The following is a 19,195-nucleotide window of genomic DNA, read 5'->3' as shown; positions in this document are numbered from 1 at the left end:
CATGAAGTTTGGATTAGAATACAGGTCTTGAATTTTAATATAACATGGAATTAAAGATAAGCTTAATATATTGGAATTCTTATTATATGGTTTTCATAATTTTGCTCATCGTAATTATGTACAATATGTCACAAATATGAGTAGTTTGCAAAATACTGATACTAGAGTACTGTTGTAATTTTATAGTATTATTTTCCTTTGGTACGCGGATATGAAATAGTTATATTAAATGATATTTAAATTTATTTAATTCGATTAAATTGACTTTGTGGTATAATTCAAATTTAAATAATATTAGTTCCGTTTCTAATTTATATTTTGGAAATTGACTAAAATACTCATATCTGTAATATCCAACACATAATTAGACTGCAATCCGAATTTCATTCAATTAATTCAATCTAGACCTCCATCGTATAGATATAAGGGCTAGAATTAGTGGTATAGTGTCACTCTAAACATGATGGCACCCTAATGCTCCCCTATCGAATAATTTATACATATGGATCACTTGTATCACAAAATTGAATAAAATTTAGCCAGTACAATAATATTCGAAAATATAATATTAATTGATGAGTTACATTTATCAATTGTCCAATCAATATACAAAATGATATCTTTCGGTGATGCTCAAAACGACATTGTTTCATTAAAATAAACATCGGTAATTGGACATCCTGGTTTGCAAGTTGTGTGCATGTCTATCCCAAATACTCTTTTCAAGCGAAATAAATCTCATTTTATTATAATGGGCTACATCAATTATTTTTATTTTTAGTAAATATATTTAACATTCTACTAAAAGCTGCATATATTTGTAATTAATTGTCGTTTTCTAAGGATATACTAGTAGTTATTACTTATTAGAAACACCAATTGAAATTGTGACTTCAAAGCGAAACTATCAAATTATCCAACTAATAAATGAAACAATTTAAATTTGAGCTACACAATAAGGCCAACTAGATTGTGGATTCTATTCATCATTCCATAAACAATAAGATATATGGGAGTAATTAAGATAATAGATAATTGATTAGGTTGTGATTTGCAAGTTAACTGAAATACATTTACTGATTAACAAGTATTTTTCCGTACGTTCCACTACAAATGAGGCGTTTCTTTTTTACCATTATTTTGCGAAGATGATAATAAATAGCTGCAGTGGAGAGAAAGCAAAGTAAGAGAGAATATTATAGAAGAAAGTCGTATATACATATATTATTCTTTTACTCACTTTACTTTCTCTACATTCTAACTATTTATTACTATCATTTTTGCAAAACAACATCCGAATTGAATCGCCTTGAAATTGTAGAATACTCTTGGTCCTGGATATAAAAATACATTGAAGTATTACACTTAAACTCTTATTCCGCCCCCTTTGATTTTGTGGGCAATCAACACTCATATGCACAAACACAATAAGTTCTTGATATAATATCATAATTGCAAAAGCTCCATTGAAGATGATTTGGACTAACTGCCTTTTGGCATGGTTTAACACAAAAGGAATCATTATGTCTGTCGCATTGAATATCCGTGCCCAATTTGCAAGACGTTCCACAAACCAGACAATCTAAAACGAACAAAAAAATGGTCAATAAAGTGTCAATAATATAGAGAAGAGTCTTTGTGAACATTTTTAGTATAATAAAAAGTACTACTAAAAATCAACAAATCAAAGACAAAAGAAAGGATAAAAGTATAAATTTAAAAATTGAAATCAAATGTGATACCAGATGCAAGAGCAACAAGGACGACCATAAACAAAATCGACTTCAAAAATTTCGCCATTTGTGATGTTTTGAAAGATGCGACTAATTATTCATTTTTAGGATTTGCTTAAATAGTATAATATCGACATTAGGAATGAGTTTATTATTTATTAGGTTAATTGGATTGTGGATTTACTAAATATTCTGATGGTGCGACGCGATCTCATGATTGTAATAATTTTATTTTCCTCGAATCTATTACTAGAATGTAAGGAACAATCTTATGCATTTATAAAAATAATGTTAACAAATATGGAAAGAATCTTAATATTTTATCTGCCTAAGAAATAAGATCTATCACGTTTTGATACTCTTTGATTGAGTGGTGAAGATATTTAATTGTCATTATTAATTATAATTGATTGTGAAGGGATTTTTTTTAATCAAAAACACCTAGTATGGGCGGGGGTTTAGGCAGGTGAATAAAATAAAATATGATGCTTGAATCAAAATATATTATAATTTAAAATTGTTAATAATTCCTAATAATAATATTGATAACAAAATAACTTTATTTATACAATATTTATACTAGTAAGTCCCATTATTTATAGTTAAATTATTGTTAAATTATACTGCTAATCATATTTATTGCTAAATTATTTATTTATTATGACTGTTAATAGCTGTGATTTTTTATGTTGGAGAGCTCAAACTGACTGTTAACAATTTTATGTTGATATTGCCAAAAGCCATTGTAGCATTGGTAGTCAGATTTGCACGAACGAAATAACTATTAAGAGTGAACGAATTATACGATAAGTAATAAAAGTAGAGATACGTAAAATAGTTATTGAGTGAAGAAAAAGAGACATAGATTATGTGCAAATTAAAAAAATAAGAAGAAAACATATAAAAGTGAAACATAGAAATAACGACGTTGTAAGGGAGGATAGAACTCATCACCTAATGCTTCTAACAGTATGAAAATGTCAAACTGCACCATAATTTCTAATTATAATTATTATATGCATATATGATTATAAATTTGGTGGGGACCATGGCCTTCCATTTCGCCCCAGAAAGTACTTCCTCCGTCCCATTAAATATGCAACATTTAGAAAAGGCGCAAGTTTTTATGTAGTGTTGTTTTGTAAGTTAATGGAGAGAGTGTAAAGTAAGAGAGATGAAAAAGTAGAGTATAGTTGTTTCCATTTTAGAAAACGGTTCATTTTTAATGGACAATCGAAAAAGGAAAACGTTTCATTTTTAATGGGACAGAAGGAGTATTACATTTAATTTTTATCGTTTTTCGGGCCTCTTCATTTTCGGGGGCAATCCACCACTGCATGGAAATGCGCAAGCACAAAAAGTATTGTTTAGTTCATCTGAATCGCAAAAGCTCCATTCACCAGGTGCTGGAGTAACTAATTTCTTGCATGTTCGAACACAAAATTCTTTATCGTTTGGGTCGCATTTAATAGGATGATTTTTTCTGCATACCGCTCCATGAACCAGACAATCTGAAACATATTAGGAAAATAGTCATTAAATTTTCTATATGAGGACCCAATATTATGGAAGTATAACTTGAGATAATAGTCATTTAAATCATGATGTTCTAAGCATTCTGGTCATTTCCCTATGGTTTGAAAACGGAATATTAAAGTAACACATTTTCAATTTTCATTGCCTCGTCCATACACAAACGATGTCTTTTGGTGTTGTAAACTGTGGTGTTTTTTCATTTAAACACAAAAAAAAACCTTATTTTAATGAAACTATTCATATTGAGCATCGCCAAAACGTTTGAAAACAGAGCATTAAATAACGAAATTTCAATATTTCTCGATCGTCTCATTTGTGTACAAACGACGTCTTTTGGTGGTGCTGCACAATATAACGTTTCAATAAAAACAAGAGGAAGGAAAAGAAAATAAAAAAATGTTTATTTTGATGAAACGGTGTTGTTTTGAGCATCACCAAAAGGCTTCGTTTATACGAATTTTACATAATTATGATTTAAAAGACTATTATCACATATCAACTTGATACCTGATGCAAGAGCAACGAGGACGACGATGAATAAAATTGACTTCAAAAATTTCGCCATTTTGAGGTTTTGATCCGGTGAAAGAATATGAATATGGGACTAATAATTCGTTATAGGATTTGCTTAAATAATAGTTTAGGACAAATCCACCTAGTTGGGTTCTTTTTAACTATTGAGATTATTATTAGGTTTGTTGGCACAGTGGAATTGAAGGCCATTCAATATTTAGTATTGGGATTGATGGATAAAAAACAACTTTAATATTAGCTAAGATGCAATTTGGAATTAAACAAACAACTTTTACGATAAAAAGATATGATATAGATGGAGTATTATTTTAATAATAAATATTAAAACGCCTAAGGTTAAGAAGAGCCTTGCGGTCTACCAACTGAGCTAGACGGGCTTTTATATATCGTATACTATAGTTTGAAGTTTGTACAATATTTAAATATTGCATTTGTTACATTTTTACGTACCACGTAAGATAGTTTAATTCTAGTCACTTGAGAAAAAATCCTCAAACAATATATGTATAAAAACTTGAATAAGACAACTTTATAAAGACAGAACACGAACACGAACACGAACACGAACAAATTAAATCTAAACACATGAAGAGACTGCAAAACCCAATCTACCCTTACCAATATCAAACTCCCACAAATGATTCTGCTGCATAATATTCCCAACAATCGAGACACCCGGCCACGCCGCCGCCGCAAACCCGAGGCATTTCACCTCGGGAGCCGCGTCGATCACGTAGCTCTTCACTGGGGCCTCGAAACTCGCCCCGTCCGCAAAATGCAGCACCAGCCCGGGCACCCTCGCCGCATCAAACCCGGTCGAGTTGAAACAGTACTCAAGCGGCTCGATACCCAAATCGAGCCGTTTGAAGCCCTGCAGCGCCCGCTGCAGGGCATCCATCACCGCCTCATAAGCAGGCCGCGCCAGCACCGCGAGGCTCGTGCCCGAGTCCACGATCACACCGCCACCGCGGTTCAAGTCCCAAACCTCGGCCGGGATCTCGAGCATTGCACCCCCGGCCGAGATGCCTCGGACGCTGACCGCGTAGAACGGGTTGATCACGCCGAGCACGAGCCTCGTGTACTGCATTTCGGCCACGGAGATGTTGGATGCATCTCCGTGGGAGCCGAATATGAGAAAGCTGGAAATATTCGTGGGGCCCAGGGAGTCGACGAGGCAGTACGAGAACTTGCCTCCGAACCTCCCTGCGGCCTTCACGGCCAGCGAGGGGTTGCTGTATCCCAACCCCATCACGCCGTCCGCGGCTTGGAAGCTTTGGCCGCGGACGGAGTTGCTGCAGCCAAAGAGGACGTCGTTCAGCCTCGCCTCCCTCCCGTTGGCGAGGCTGAATGTGACGGTCTCGTTGGCGAATATGCCTAGCGTGGCTGAGCCATCCGAGTAGCTAGTCATGTGAAGAGAATAAATTTAGATTAGATGCTATAATTAATTCAATTTAAAAAGAAGAATCTTACTTTTAAAATGATGAAGTTTAGTAAGATTTGATCAGTATTGTTATATTTCAAAATTTGAATTACAAATCACAAATTTCAAAGTTTGTAATTATTCCAGGCAAATGCAATGTTGAGTTGGCAACACGTGTGAGATTCTGGTACTATGAATGAATAGTGGTGCGAATGTGTATTAATATGACTTATGTATACAATTAAACGACTTTGTTTTGTGGTTTAGAAACTTAAAACTAAATACTCCCTCGTCCCACAAAGATTGTCCCATTTTTCCATTTCCGTCCGTCCCACAAAGTTTGTCCCATTTCACTTTTACCATTTTTGATAGTGGACCCCACATTCCACCAACTCATTTATACTTACATTTTATTATAAAACTAATACTTTAAAAGTAGGCCCCACATCCCACCAACTTTTTCAACTCACTTTTCATTACATTTCTTAAAACCCGTGCCGGGTCAAAGTGGGACTATCTTTGTGGGACAGAGGGAGTAATTTTGATTAGATTAGACAATTTGAGAATTTCTTAAACCCCGTGATTAGTACTTCATCCATCTGTCTCATTAAATATGCAATATTTGGGAATCGACATAGAATGTTATATTAGAGTGAGAGAGATGAGACAATACAAAAAAGAAAATGTTTCAATTTTAATGGGACAGAGAGAGTAGTCCTTTAATTTTTATTAGTTACATGATAAACTAGAAACGACTTACTCTTAATTTTTTATTTTGATTCGTCTCATATTTATTATTCTATTTCATTTTTACTATTTTTGACAATAGACCTCACATTCTACTAACTTTTCAACTTATTTTTTATTATATTTATTAAAATCCGTGTAAGGTCAAAACAAGACACATAAAAATCGAGAGAGTATGCAATTAATTTTCTCTATGTTATGATAAAATACGAGTAAAATGAGACATTTATGAGCAGATATCTACCTGTAATCATATGCGCATGGGTGGAGCATAGAAGGACAGCGTGAGAGAGACGAGAGCTCAGCAAGATCAGTCTTGCAGACTGCGGAAGAGCAGGGAAAAGTCCGGAACGACGACGAGCGGTCCGCGCGAAGACGTGGCCGCCCTGCACCTCGCCGCGGCTGCATTTGCTCCAAGTCAGGTCGCTCCCCGTGTCGGCGATCAGCACCACCTCCTGCGGCGGCGATCCCACTCTCAACTTCACTAGATACTCCCCGGTGCCGTAGTCCGCGGCCGAATAAATCGGCAGCTCGCCAGGAGATGGCTCGGCCCGAGTCTCCTGGACTTGCCGCCTCGAAAAGCCCTCTTTTAGCCTCACTTTCCTTGATATCGCGCGTGCGCGAACCGTGTCGCGTTCGACTAACCTTTTTAGCCGCTCCACGGGAGCGCCACCGCGGCCCCCCCGAAACATCTCACATTTCACCCCTCGGTGGCCATGGACACAATGGGAGGTGATAAAGAGGAGAAAGAAAATGAAAAGTGTTGCGTGCGAGATGTTTACTGTGTCTGATCTCACGAGTTATGTTTTATTGTACTAGTTTGAATTAATTGTTCAAAACATTTTTCTTCAATGTTCACACCTAATTTATATTGATTTAAGGAATAATAAATGATGGTGTTAGATTGAGTGAAGAGGATTATTAAATTGTCACAATAGTATTTGATTATGTAATGATTAAGTTTAAAGGGAAATGATATGCTATATATATATATTGTAGGAATATCATCCGTGATCATTGACTCTCGTTCATTGCATGTTTATTCTTATTTTTCTTTTATTTTATATATTTAATTCGATTCTAATACATTAAAATTGTTATTAACATAAATAATTATACATATTTCTAAAAGTGAAACTTCAATTTACTCGTGTTATCAATAACTTGAAATAAATTAGAATGACGAAATTTGAATTTATGAAATTTAAAAAATCAATAAATTTTAAAGTACTGCATGTGTAAAACAAAACAAATAACGCTACATGTACACGTGCATTAAATCAAATTAGTGTTCACGAATGATACCAAATAAGATACTTCATGTAGCATTTCTTTTTTTCATGAATTTGAATAGATGTTCGTGATTATAATGTGTTAATAACCAAATTTATTTTAAATTTTGTCAATTATTATGTTGGTCAAAAACTAAGTTGAAAGCCTTAGTGATATTTCACTTTCAAATTTTTTATAAAAAATAATTACCTAAAAAACTATTAATAAAATATATACAAGTTGAAAAAGTAATTAAAAAAGTGATGATATAATTGGTAAGTTGGAAATAGTATAATAGAATTGATAAAATACCAGGATAGTGAGAAATATACATACATGCATAAATATACTTATAAATAATTTAACATTTTAGATATTTAAATTAAAATAACCTTACAAATATTACTAATTATTTTAAAATAAATTAATGGTTCATACTCCTAATATATATTAACCCTTGTGCAACATACGAGGAACACTAAAACTTAATAAGTCAAATTAAACTAATCATGTGTGATATTACAAGATTAAGTATTACACTCTCCCTCCGTGAATAGAAGTCCCATTTATTTCCGACGCAGTTTTAAGAAATGCTAATAAACGTGGATAAGAAATAGTTAGTGAAATATGAGTCTCACTTATATATATTAATTTTAAATGAAATGTGAGTAAAATAAGTTATAAGTAGAATGTGAAATCTATATATCGAAATGAAAAAAGAAACTCATATTCATGTACATACAGAGAAAGTAGATCTTATCTATTCAATAGAAAAGTGAATCTCAAGATGTTTGGTGGAACGTGTACATAGTATAACATGGACAGTCCAATTCTTGTACAGTTGTACTAATATAACTTGGATCCAACGAAAAGTAAATATCAAGATGTTGGTTGAATATACATATACGTACATAACATACATAGAGTCATAGACAGTTCAAGTACATATATATACAAAGATTTCTTTTTCTTTACTTTTCTCAAACTCAAAGCTACCACTAATTGATTATGATCTTATTAATCAATTTTAAGAATCTTAATGACATATCAACTGATCAACTTGGGTAGTTGCTCGAGGAAAATTAGGATTTCATTATCTCATAATTAATAATTAGGCATTCAAAATTAATTAAAAAATTATAACTAGCACCTATAATATCTATGATGTTATGTTCTTTTTTTCTCTTTTTCCCCTTCATATTCGTTGTTGGCCGATGAATTGCAATTCGCAACCAAGTTACCAAAAGTGTAGTTTTCTAGATTTAATAAGATTTCTAATTTTCGTGACAATTTGTAATTAAGGGTGTTATAATTAATAATGACTAATCAATCAATTGGTATACAATAATGTGATCATTAAAAATTAATAATGTGGTGTGCATGGGCCTTGTGGCACGTGCTACACCTATATTATAATTAATAGATATAATTAAACTAAAACTTATCAAAAAATGAAAAATGAATTTATTCATACTGACTTCACATACTCTAATGATGTTAAGGGGTTTTATTAGATTATTATTGTCAACCACGCAGATTGTGTGGAGATTGGGAGTTGGAATTACTTTGTCGAACAAGTATTTTATAGCAAGAAAAGAGAGGCTAGTTGTTTAAATAATGAAAGTTGCATAATACTATTTGACATTGTAGAATATTGTTTGTAGTATCCAATTTTGATTAATTATGATCATATGTAGTAAAATTAGTGACAACGATTGAGATGCAATATTTGACCCTTAAATAATCCACTACATATATAATCATCATCTATTTCCCAACAAAATATACATTTATCTAAATCATCACCTCTAAGATCATCAAATGCAAAACATCAAAGCATGAAATTCTTGAGAAATGGACCGAAATAAATAAAATAGGCGATTCCTATTAAGTAAAATGATGATCATGCAACCCCATAATGATTCATCGGATTCAAGGAAAACTCTATTAAATTCAATTTTTATATCCGTTGTCAACCTCACTATCTCAGGTTGCAACAACTCGCCGTCACCACTTCAGTGTTGAGTTCACTTCATTCTTCATCTGCTTCACTGCCACGACAACCGCTATCTTTCGACACTGGCCCCACAAGTTATGTGTCCTGACACTAACTACAAAATGATGAACCCCCCCATCGTCGACCAATGAGAACCGGAAAAACTTCTTTAAATCAGGTTTAATTTGGAACTACCGCCGACTTTACAACGTCAGTTCACTTACATGATCCATTAATGTCGCACCACTTCCACCTTCTGACACAAGCCCTACGAGTTCTGTTTCCTGAATCTGTCATTGAATCTGTCATTGTCAGATACAATAAACTAACATTGCTGACCAACTGAATCTTCAACTTAACTCTCTCTTCCAACACACACACACACACACACTCAGAGCAGTTAGCTAGCACAGTAACTAAGCTGGTGAGAACGACAACCAGCCCGCCACCATCAACCTAAAACCCTTTCCTTTCAAGACACCCCCATTCCACCAAATCCCTCTCTTGAAACATAAACAAACCAATCAACCATCACCATCAACAACAGCAACCTCTCCATCAAAGTCTATGCAACCAGAAAAAAACCCCTACTCAGTCACTTTCTCCCACCCCTTGCTTCTCTGATCATCAAACCTTCCCCATATATCCCCCCAAAATCAATCCATTTCTCACCACCAAAACCCTCAAATTCAATGAAGCCCGCCGCCTCCTCCTCCGGCCGCAAGGCCGGCCCCACCCTCCCGATCTTCATCGCCCTCGCCTCCGCCTTCATCCTCGCCTGCTTCATCTACAACGAGTCCCTCCCCGAATTCCCCTTCTTCCCCTCCAAAACCCTAGAAATTCAAGAAACTGAAACCGTGGTGAATTCAAGAACCGTGGTGGAGGAGGAAGTCGACGTTGCTAACTCCACTGCTGAAGACGGAGGGGATGGCCCGAAGAAAGAGCCTGAATTCCTCGAAGAAGACGGAGAAGTCGAAAACCCTAGTGACAAAGACTGCGATTTGTTCACCGGGAATTGGGTGTTTGATAACGTCACCCACCCTCTCTACAGAGAGGATGAGTGCCGGTTCTTGACGGCGCAGGTCACGTGCCTACGCAACGGAAGGAGAGACTCCTTTTACCAGAATTGGAGATGGCAGCCAAGAGATTGCTCACTGCCTAAGTAAGATTATCTAATTTCTTGAACATTTTATAAACTAATGAGTAAAGGTAAATTTTTGTCCAAAATATATGACAAAAATACGAATTTTGTCAAAAACATTCACTTTTTTGAAAAATAGATCCATAACAAATGAAATTATTGTCGGTGTAGTTCCGTCAAAAAACTAACAGTCATGCCACTGTGCAATTAGCGTTGACCGTTAGTTTTTGACGAAAACGTAAAAAAATGACTATTTGGGCGACATTTTCATTTGTTATGGACCTGTTTTTCAAAAAGTGTAAGTTTGGGTCAAATTCGAGTTTTGGTTATATGTTTAGGACCAAAATTGACCTCTCTTAACTAATTTAATGAATTTTGTTGAATTTTGTTTAGGTTTAGGCCAAGATTGTTGCTTGAGAAGTTGAGGAATAAGAGGATGATGTTTGTTGGGGACTCGTTGAATCGAAACCAGTGGGAATCCATGATTTGTTTGGTGCAATCTGTTGTCCCTCAAGCTAGCAAGAGCTTGAACAAGACTGGTTCCTTGTCAATTTTCAAAATTGAGGTAAGTAATTTTTTTGCGATAATAATCAAATGTATCTCGACTTTCACTACCTTTATCGATTTCGTATCGAACTTTGAAATTGTTCGATTTCACTAATTAAAACAATCAATAATATGACCTCCGTGTGATTCAGTAATGAACCTTTGTGGTTTCGTTATGTAGTTCGGCATTAGGAATTAGTTCTATTTTGATCACAATTTTATATAAGTAATCAGGACATACATATTATTAATCCAATTATTTGTTATAGTTGTTTGGTCTTTCAATAATATAATTATTGCTATTTAAAGTAAAGCTTTCTGTCTGAATCATTATCTAAACCTAATAATTCATTGTTTGTTTTTAACTTGTTTTGCTTGTGTGACAATTTTGGTCCCATATATGTTAGTTTCCCCCACTTTCTAAAGTACTATAACTGTTTCGTGATGCTTATATTACAAGTAAAGTTAAGACTTCCATGTCAGCAGCACCTTCCAAAAAATGTGACACTTTTTATTCCAAGTCATTATTTGTTAAATTTTGATGTGTAATGCAGGATTATAATGCCACGGTGGAGTTCTATTGGGCCCCATTCTTGGTAGAGTCCAACTCAGATGATCCTAACTTGCACAGTGTTTTGGATCGCATCATCATGCCTAACTCAATCCAAAAACATGGCAACAATTGGAAAAATGTGGATTACCTCATCTTCAACACTTACATTTGGTGGATGAACACCCCCACCATGAAAATTTTGTAAGTTACATTCTCAAAATAACCAATTTTTTATCGTATCTTTGTCCCATTCTAAGTGAAGCATTTCGTATTCGCCACAAGATTTTATACTGATTTGTTTTATTTGGTGGAATAAAGTATATAACTATATATAATGATATTTCCATTTTGAAAAATGTGTCAGATTGTGACATTCAAAAAGAAAAATGTACTACGATATCACTTAGAGTGAGACGGGAAAAGTATTTGTAACGTTGAACAAGCGCATGTGGATGTGGACAAGTGTAGTGTGAGGGTCAACTGAAGCACCCTAGACCACAAATATAACTTTATAACATTTATTTTGTCTGTTTTCGAGGTATTTTTTATCTTAAAAAACTAATCTTCTGCCCTTGCCCTCGATGCAGGCGAGGATCGTTCGACCAAAACTCGACCGAATACGACCAAGTTGAAAGGCCGTCCGCCTACAGGAGCGTGCTCGACACGTGGTCGCGATGGGTCGACGAAAACGTAGATCCAAACCGCACCAAAGTTTTCTTCATGAGCATGTCGCCTCTTCACATCAAGTAATTAATTTACATAATTAACATAATTAGATGAAGCTATTGAATTAATTACTAATTAACTAATTAATCACGTTAGGAGCATGGATTGGGGCAACCCGGAGGGCGTGAAGTGCGCTAAGGAGACGGCGCCGGTCGTCGACACCGCGGCGGCGCTGGACGTGGGGACGGACCGGAGGCTGTTCGCGGCGGCGGCGGAGGTGACGGGTGCGATGAGAGTGCCGGTGAGTTTCCTCAACATCACCCGGCTGTCGGAGTACCGGAAGGACGCGCACACCGCGGTGCACACGATCCGGCAGGGGAAGATTCTGACGCCGGAGCAGAAGGCGGATCCGGCGAAGTTCGCCGACTGCATACACTGGTGCCTCCCCGGATTGCCGGACACGTGGAACGAGCTCCTTTACGCTCGGATCATCTCCTATTCTTGACCGTTGATGGATTTGTGGAGTTTTTTTTTTTTTTTTTTTTTGTCAAGTGTCTTTTTTTTGTGAAAAAAAAAAAAAAAAAATTTGATGTAAAGATGAAATTGTTTTATGGAATGGAAAAGAAAATGAAATTGTAAGTAATTGAGTTTTAGGATTTTTTGGGTATAATTGTATAAACATGAGAATGTTCAACATTGTTATTGATATGCCATGTATAAATGGAGATGTCTATATCCAATTAAAGTTTATGGAGTATGTGACTATGTTCTATGGACCATGGTACTATTGGCTCTTTAACATTGGGACGATATCAGTATGAATTTGTGATGGATCGAGGTAACAGAATTCGTGGAGTTGGATACAGTGAATAGTTAGGGTTCGTCGTCGGTGTCGGAAGGTTTTTGGTTTTTTTGGGTATAAACATGAGAATGTTCAACATTGTTATTGCAATGCCTTGTATAAACTGGAGTTGTCTATATCCGATATAAGTTTATTGAATGTGTGACTATTCGTTCAGACGTATAGTTAAGATCTATATATGGTCTATGGACCATGTTACGGTTTTTATTTGTGCAAGATGTTATCGGTGTGATTATCTTGTGTAGATTCTGACTTCCTTGATTTCGTTTTATTCTTGGATCGAGTTCTGTTTGTATCTGGTATGTCGTTCAAGAGATCGACTATCTCTCATTGAATTAACTAAAATATACAACCAAAAGAAGTTTCGGCAAGTAGTGAATCCAAATGAATCAAATGGATAATATTATCATATAACTTGGTGTGATAAAACTTTTTCTTTTTCTTTGAAGAATATTGGATAAAAAATAGTGTGTCAACAATTAAAATGTGATAAATGTTTTAGACGATGAACAATATTGCGACTATTAAAATTTTGCATACGTACCTTTGAACATGTAAGAATCATGACTGCATTATTTTGTTGATTCTCTTTGCATTTTAAATCTCAATAAAGTATAAGATTTGCATATATTATGGTAGAATGAAAATATGGTCACCGACGTTACAGCATTTCTTTTTTGAATTGGGTCCAAGAAAAGACATTGACTTCCACCTTTTCAAAAAGGAAAAATAAAAGAAAAAGAACATTGATCTCTAAAATAGACATATACTTTATTCTTCTTCTATTAAAATATAGCTTTGTGTCATCAATTATTTATAGCTTACCCTAAATCATAGTTTACTACATAGACATATAATGACCACATTTTGGTACAAGTAGCAAATATATAAAGAGACCATATTTATAACTAGAAGTAAAATTCAACCCAAACAACCTCGACAAAGATTTCTTCAATAAGTAGTCAAATATAAGGAGATATCAATGTAATAACGCGTCAAACTAGAATTTCATTTCTATATTAGAGTTTCTAAATAATAATACTAGTGGTATAGTCGTATGGCTTTTATTAGTGGTGAATATTTGGATTTCATATCAATATTTGCCCAATCTAAATCTGAATTGGCCGTGATTCAAGAAAATATAAACATTATCCGAAAGTTTAAATCTTATCCATAATTTTATAATAAATTTCAACCAAGGAAATATGTGCAAAATATAAAAATAAATCCAACATAAATTTTTATCATTATATTTATTAGACTTAGTTGATAATATATTATTTAAATTAAATATCTGATGGTGATAAATGTACGTAAATTTTGCATACATAATCAAACTTTTTCAACATTTTTCATTGAAAATTAATTTATATATATGAATTAACTTAAAATAAATTACATAATGTACTAATCATTCCATAACAATTTAGGGAAATATTAAAATTTTAAACTAAATATCAAAAAATTTAAGAAAAAAGCTCAAAATCATGTGAAAATTTATTATAAAATTTTCATACCACTTCTTTTATATATATTGGCATATAATAATATTACGAAAAATAATAATTTATAATATAACAATCAAATTTAAAATTTAGAGATATTATGTACAAATCAAATTTAAAATTTAGAGGTATTATGTACGTGTATAATTTATGTAATTCAGTTTATTCTTATCGGAATGTTGGATTTACTCGATTTTAGAATTCAATCTGTAACGATTCGATGTCATCCGAAATTTTGACTTTCTTAAAAAGTAAAATTAGATTCGGTCTAAAAATAAAAAATCCAAATTAAATTTAATTGTTGGATTGGATTCAATTTAATTATTCAATCCATGAATATGTTACTCTATTTTCCCCAATTTAGTGCTTGCAATACTTTTTGATTAAGAAATAAGAAAAATTCTCAGTAAAAACAGCGGAATATGCGTGTTTGACCATTGACAAAATTTAGTCATTAAAATCTGCCTCCTCACTCAGTTGACCGCTTTTTGCGGGAAAGAACCTCTCGCTTTACCCACTCTCATTTAAACTCCACGCTCTCTACTTTTACTTTTTTTTTTGGTTAATTAAGAAATACTCCATCCGTCCCAGATAATTTGGGACACTTTGATCCGGCACAGATTTTAAGAAATCTAATAGAAAGTGAGTTGAAAAAGTTGGTGGGATGTGAGTCCTACTTTTAAAGTATTAGTTTTATAATAAAATGTGAGTATGAATGAGTTAGTGGAATATGAGGTCCACTACAACAAATGGTAAAAGTGAAATGAGACAAATTATGTAGGATGACCTGAAATGAAATACTGGGTCGAATTATCTGGGACGGAGGAAGTAATAATCATTTCTTTTTCTTTTAAATTTGATTGTTAGAATTTTTGAAGTCTTATTTATTTTCTCTCTGGAAAGTATGCAATAATAAAGAACTACTCCTAAAATATGACGAATTTCTAATTTTAATAAACAATCAATTGGGCTAAACCAATTTTTATATATAATTTTTTGGATACTCCAACTAAATTAGTTTTTTTTTTTTGACAAAATTAATTATTTTTATTTTTTATTTTATTATATTTTCTATTTTATTTTTGTAAAATTATTTAATTAATATGTATCATATTTTATGTTCCGCTGAATTCATTAAATATTACTCCCTCCGTTTCGGATAATTCATCTCATTTTGACCGAGGACATATATTAAGAAATGTAATGAAAAGTGAGTTGAAAAAGTTAGTAGAATATGAGTCATACCTTTATATATTAGTTTCATAATAAAATGCGAGTAAGAATGAGTTGGTAGAAATAAAAAATGATAAAAAGTGAAATGAGATGAATTATATAGACATGACTGAAATGAAAAAATGAGACAAATTATCTGAAACGGAGGAGTATTTCTTATATTTAACAAAAAAATGTTTTAAAAATCTAGAAAGAATAAAGTACAGCCTTTAGACAGACTGTATAATTCAATCGAGATAATCATGAAATAATTACCAAATATTTTGAGCAAATAAAGTCTTTACTTATTAGCGAGTGATTACAAGCGCCTTACTCGAGCGCGTGAAAGTTTAAGTATCTCTTCACCTGGGAAACGACGACGTTTACGGGCTTTCCTTCACCACCGGCATCACGCTATATATAGCCCGAATTTCAGAGCTGAAATTTATATCACTGAAATTGAAGAAAAACGCACAGCAAAAGGCTGAATCAACTCGCAAAAAAAGGATCATATTCATTTGACTCATAAATTGGGGGAAAAAATCATGCATTGTGCTGTAGCAGCAGTAAGCTCTCCGATTTTCACGCCTTCGCCGAGAAAGATGTCGCCGGTTTTCTGCAAGGCTGCCACCGCGCCGCCGCCGCCGCTGTCCTCTGCGTCGTCGTTTTTTCTCAAGCAAATCGCGCAGCCATTGGATGGAGAGGAGGAAGGAGCAGCGGCGACGAAGGCGCCGCAGGTGTTGAAGCGGAAAAGGCCGGGGAGGATTGATATTCCCGTGATTAGCTTGAAAATTGAGGAGGCTAAAACGACGTCGGATTCGGATAGGTCGAGCGAGGTCGTGTTTGAAGGGGAGGCGTACTCGGTTTACTCCAAAAGAGGGAAAAGAGGTGGCGATTTGGAGGATCGATATGCAGCTGTTGTGGACATTCATGGCGATTCTAAACAGGTTAATTTTCATTTTAAGCCTTTTAATTTTCGATATATGTTGATAGATGTGAATTTGAGATGTTTTTGCCATGGATTGATTGTGTTTGAATTTACTGGAGATTTGAATTGATTTGGTAATTGGATGATTGGATCCATGGATATTAATGGCAAATTAGAAGGATAGATGCGTTTATAATTGATGAGAATTATCGTTGAAATCTCTGTTTAGTAGATATAGAATTAATGTTGATGAATGAGTCATTGATGATTGCTTGAAGATGTGAATTGAGGAGTTAAAGAGTTTTGGGGATTTGGTATAACCTAACATTGGCCTTAACTGTAAATTTCAGGCATTTTTTGGTGTTTTTGATGGTCATGGAGGAGCTGGAGCTGCAGAGTTTGCTTCAACTCGTTTGGAGAAGAACATAATGAAGGAAGTGGAGAAGAGAGGCGACGAGATGGAGGAGGCTGTGAAGGAGGGGTATCTAGCCACGGATTCTGAGTTTTTGAAGAAAGATATCCGTGGAGGGACGTGCTGCGTGACAGCATTGGTTCGTAAAGGAGACCTTGTGGTCTCCAACGCGGGAGACTGTCGTGCTGTGATGAGCCGTGGAGGCGTTGCTGAAGCCCTTACAGTTGATCACCGCCCTTCGTTGGTTGAAGAAAGGGAGAGGATCGAGAGTCTGGTGAGCATTCCATCTCATCGAGTATATGACTCAATTGTTTCAAATTTCAATCCATGTTTGCTGATGAGATTTGGATCTGTTGTAGGGTGGCTATGTGGACTGTTGCCACGGCGTTTGGAGAGTGCACGGATCTCTCGCTGTGTCAAGAGCAATCGGAGACAGCCATCTCAAGGAATGGGTTGTGGCCGAGCCGGAAACTAAGATTTTCAAGATTAGACCAGACTGCGAGTTCTTGATCCTGGCCTCGGATGGCCTGTGGGATAATGTAAGCAAGCAACCTTCATCCACTTCTTCATGTCTTCGTTTGCTGAAGACTGCCGATGCTGACTACTTTCGTGTCTATTGTTGCAGGTTAGCAATCAGGAGGCGGTGGACATCGTCCGTGATCTATGCGTGGGCGTGGACAAGCCAGAAACGCTCGCGGCTTGCAAGAAACTCGCGGATTTGTCACTGGCCAGAGGATCTCTCGATGACATTAGCATTATGGTTGTTCAATTAACTCAGTTCATTCAGTGAGGATTAATCCTGATGTAATTTGTACATTTTAATTACTACAATTTTTTGACTGATTATCAGTATGAGTTTCCAAATGAACAGTCATTTGGGAAGACAGACCTGTGATTTGGTTTATTTTATTTCAAATTCTATTTATGATTATGAAAATTATGATTGATTAATTGATTGCTTGATGATGAAGGGAGGGATTGGCTGTGTGTATGAAAACGTGTTATTGATGGGAGGAAATAAAGTTTATGTTAGAATAAAATTAATTATGAAATGAGTAAGTCATCATCCATTGATGCACATGGTCAATTGTGGCTGCTGATTCTTCCTTATGAAAAAGGATATTTGCTAGAAAACATGGACTTCTAGTTTTGTATTTTCTTTACAATTATGAAGTCTGAAAAACGTGTTTTTTTTGGCAATTATTTGGAAATATTTTAGTGTATTCAACAAATTAATTAGGATGATTCCAATTTCCATGAGAGGTAGCTTCTTTAACAACCCACTTTGGATCTATTGCGCTGAACGAATCGACTCGTTTATTGTGAGGGTTGGGGGATAGGTTGCGGACTGCTGAGCGTTCCATCCGCATCGAATCGGTCAATGCAAGAGCGACACGTGGTACCATTTTGAAAAATAAAATGGTTTTTTTTCCTCTTTTTTATTATAACCGTTTGATAATTACATAAAGAAAGTTGTGTGTGTGTGTTTTGGAGTTTGGGGTCTAGCTGTTAAGATGTACATTGAACGTAGAGTAGGCTTGACTTGGATTTATGGCATGCGTAGTAGCAAATGTTTTTGTTTATTATTCTTTATTCGGAATCCAAACGGTTAAGTCTGCATACACTACTAACTTTTTATAATTTTAAACTAAATATGTACCATACGATGTGTGTAACACTCTCGATCCGCCAAATAAAAAACGTTCATAATGCTTAGCGACACACATTTTAATAATTTTAGAGGGGTGTTAGTCCATGAAAAAGAATCTCACATTATTGCTAAGTGTTTGCAAGTGGAGAAAGAATACTAGTATTATTTTCAAAAAATTAAACATGTGCCAAATAGTGGTATTTGTAAAATTATTAGGTAGAATAAATTAATAATGTAAGAGATCTTTTGTGGGGCAATGTCCCAAATTATGGTACACATAAAAAGATGGATGCATACTATTATACGACCGAGTATCTGAAATTTGATGTTTTATGCATTATTATACACCTAGAAATCAATACATGCATGAAAATATTTTTTAAAATTTTGTAGTGATCATGAAAATATTTCATTGTCTAAAAATTTGAAATGGTTGGTCATATATTGTTCTCTCTTGGAAAAATAAATCATATAAATATGT

The 19,195-nt window shown here is 34.6% G+C and overlaps 2 protein-coding genes and 1 pseudogene across 2 annotated transcripts; 2 read left to right on the top strand and 1 right to left on the bottom strand.

Annotated features, from left to right (window-relative positions):
* Window positions 1–4,289: 4,289 nt before the first annotated feature.
* Window positions 4,290–6,727, bottom strand: LOC125204864 (annotated as a pseudogene).
* Window positions 6,728–9,860: 3,133 nt separating this feature from the next.
* LOC125204857 (xylan O-acetyltransferase 1-like) lies at window positions 9,861–12,707 on the top strand. The gene is made up of 5 exons (XM_048103612.1): window positions 9,861–10,400; window positions 10,773–10,944; window positions 11,480–11,679; window positions 12,066–12,224; window positions 12,301–12,707. The coding sequence occupies exons 1-5, from the start codon at window positions 9,931–9,933 to the stop codon at window positions 12,647–12,649; spliced, it is 1,350 nt and encodes a 449-aa protein (XP_047959569.1). The 5' UTR covers window positions 9,861–9,930; the 3' UTR covers window positions 12,650–12,707.
* Window positions 12,708–16,187: 3,480 nt separating this feature from the next.
* On the top strand, window positions 16,188–17,972 carry LOC125208098 (probable protein phosphatase 2C 25). Its single transcript, XM_048107658.1, has 4 exons — window positions 16,188–16,670; window positions 17,002–17,337; window positions 17,423–17,602; window positions 17,689–17,972. The coding sequence occupies exons 1-4, from the start codon at window positions 16,269–16,271 to the stop codon at window positions 17,851–17,853; spliced, it is 1,083 nt and encodes a 360-aa protein (XP_047963615.1). The 5' UTR covers window positions 16,188–16,268; the 3' UTR covers window positions 17,854–17,972.
* The last annotated feature ends 1,223 nt before the right edge of the window (window positions 17,973–19,195 follow it).

This window comes from Salvia hispanica, chromosome 1 (assembly GCF_023119035.1).
Source record: "Salvia hispanica cultivar TCC Black 2014 chromosome 1, UniMelb_Shisp_WGS_1.0, whole genome shotgun sequence".
Lineage (NCBI taxonomy): Eukaryota > Viridiplantae > Streptophyta > Magnoliopsida > Lamiales > Lamiaceae > Salvia > Salvia hispanica.
Note: the sequence above shows the minus strand (reverse complement) of the source record. Positions and strands in the feature narration are given on the sequence as shown.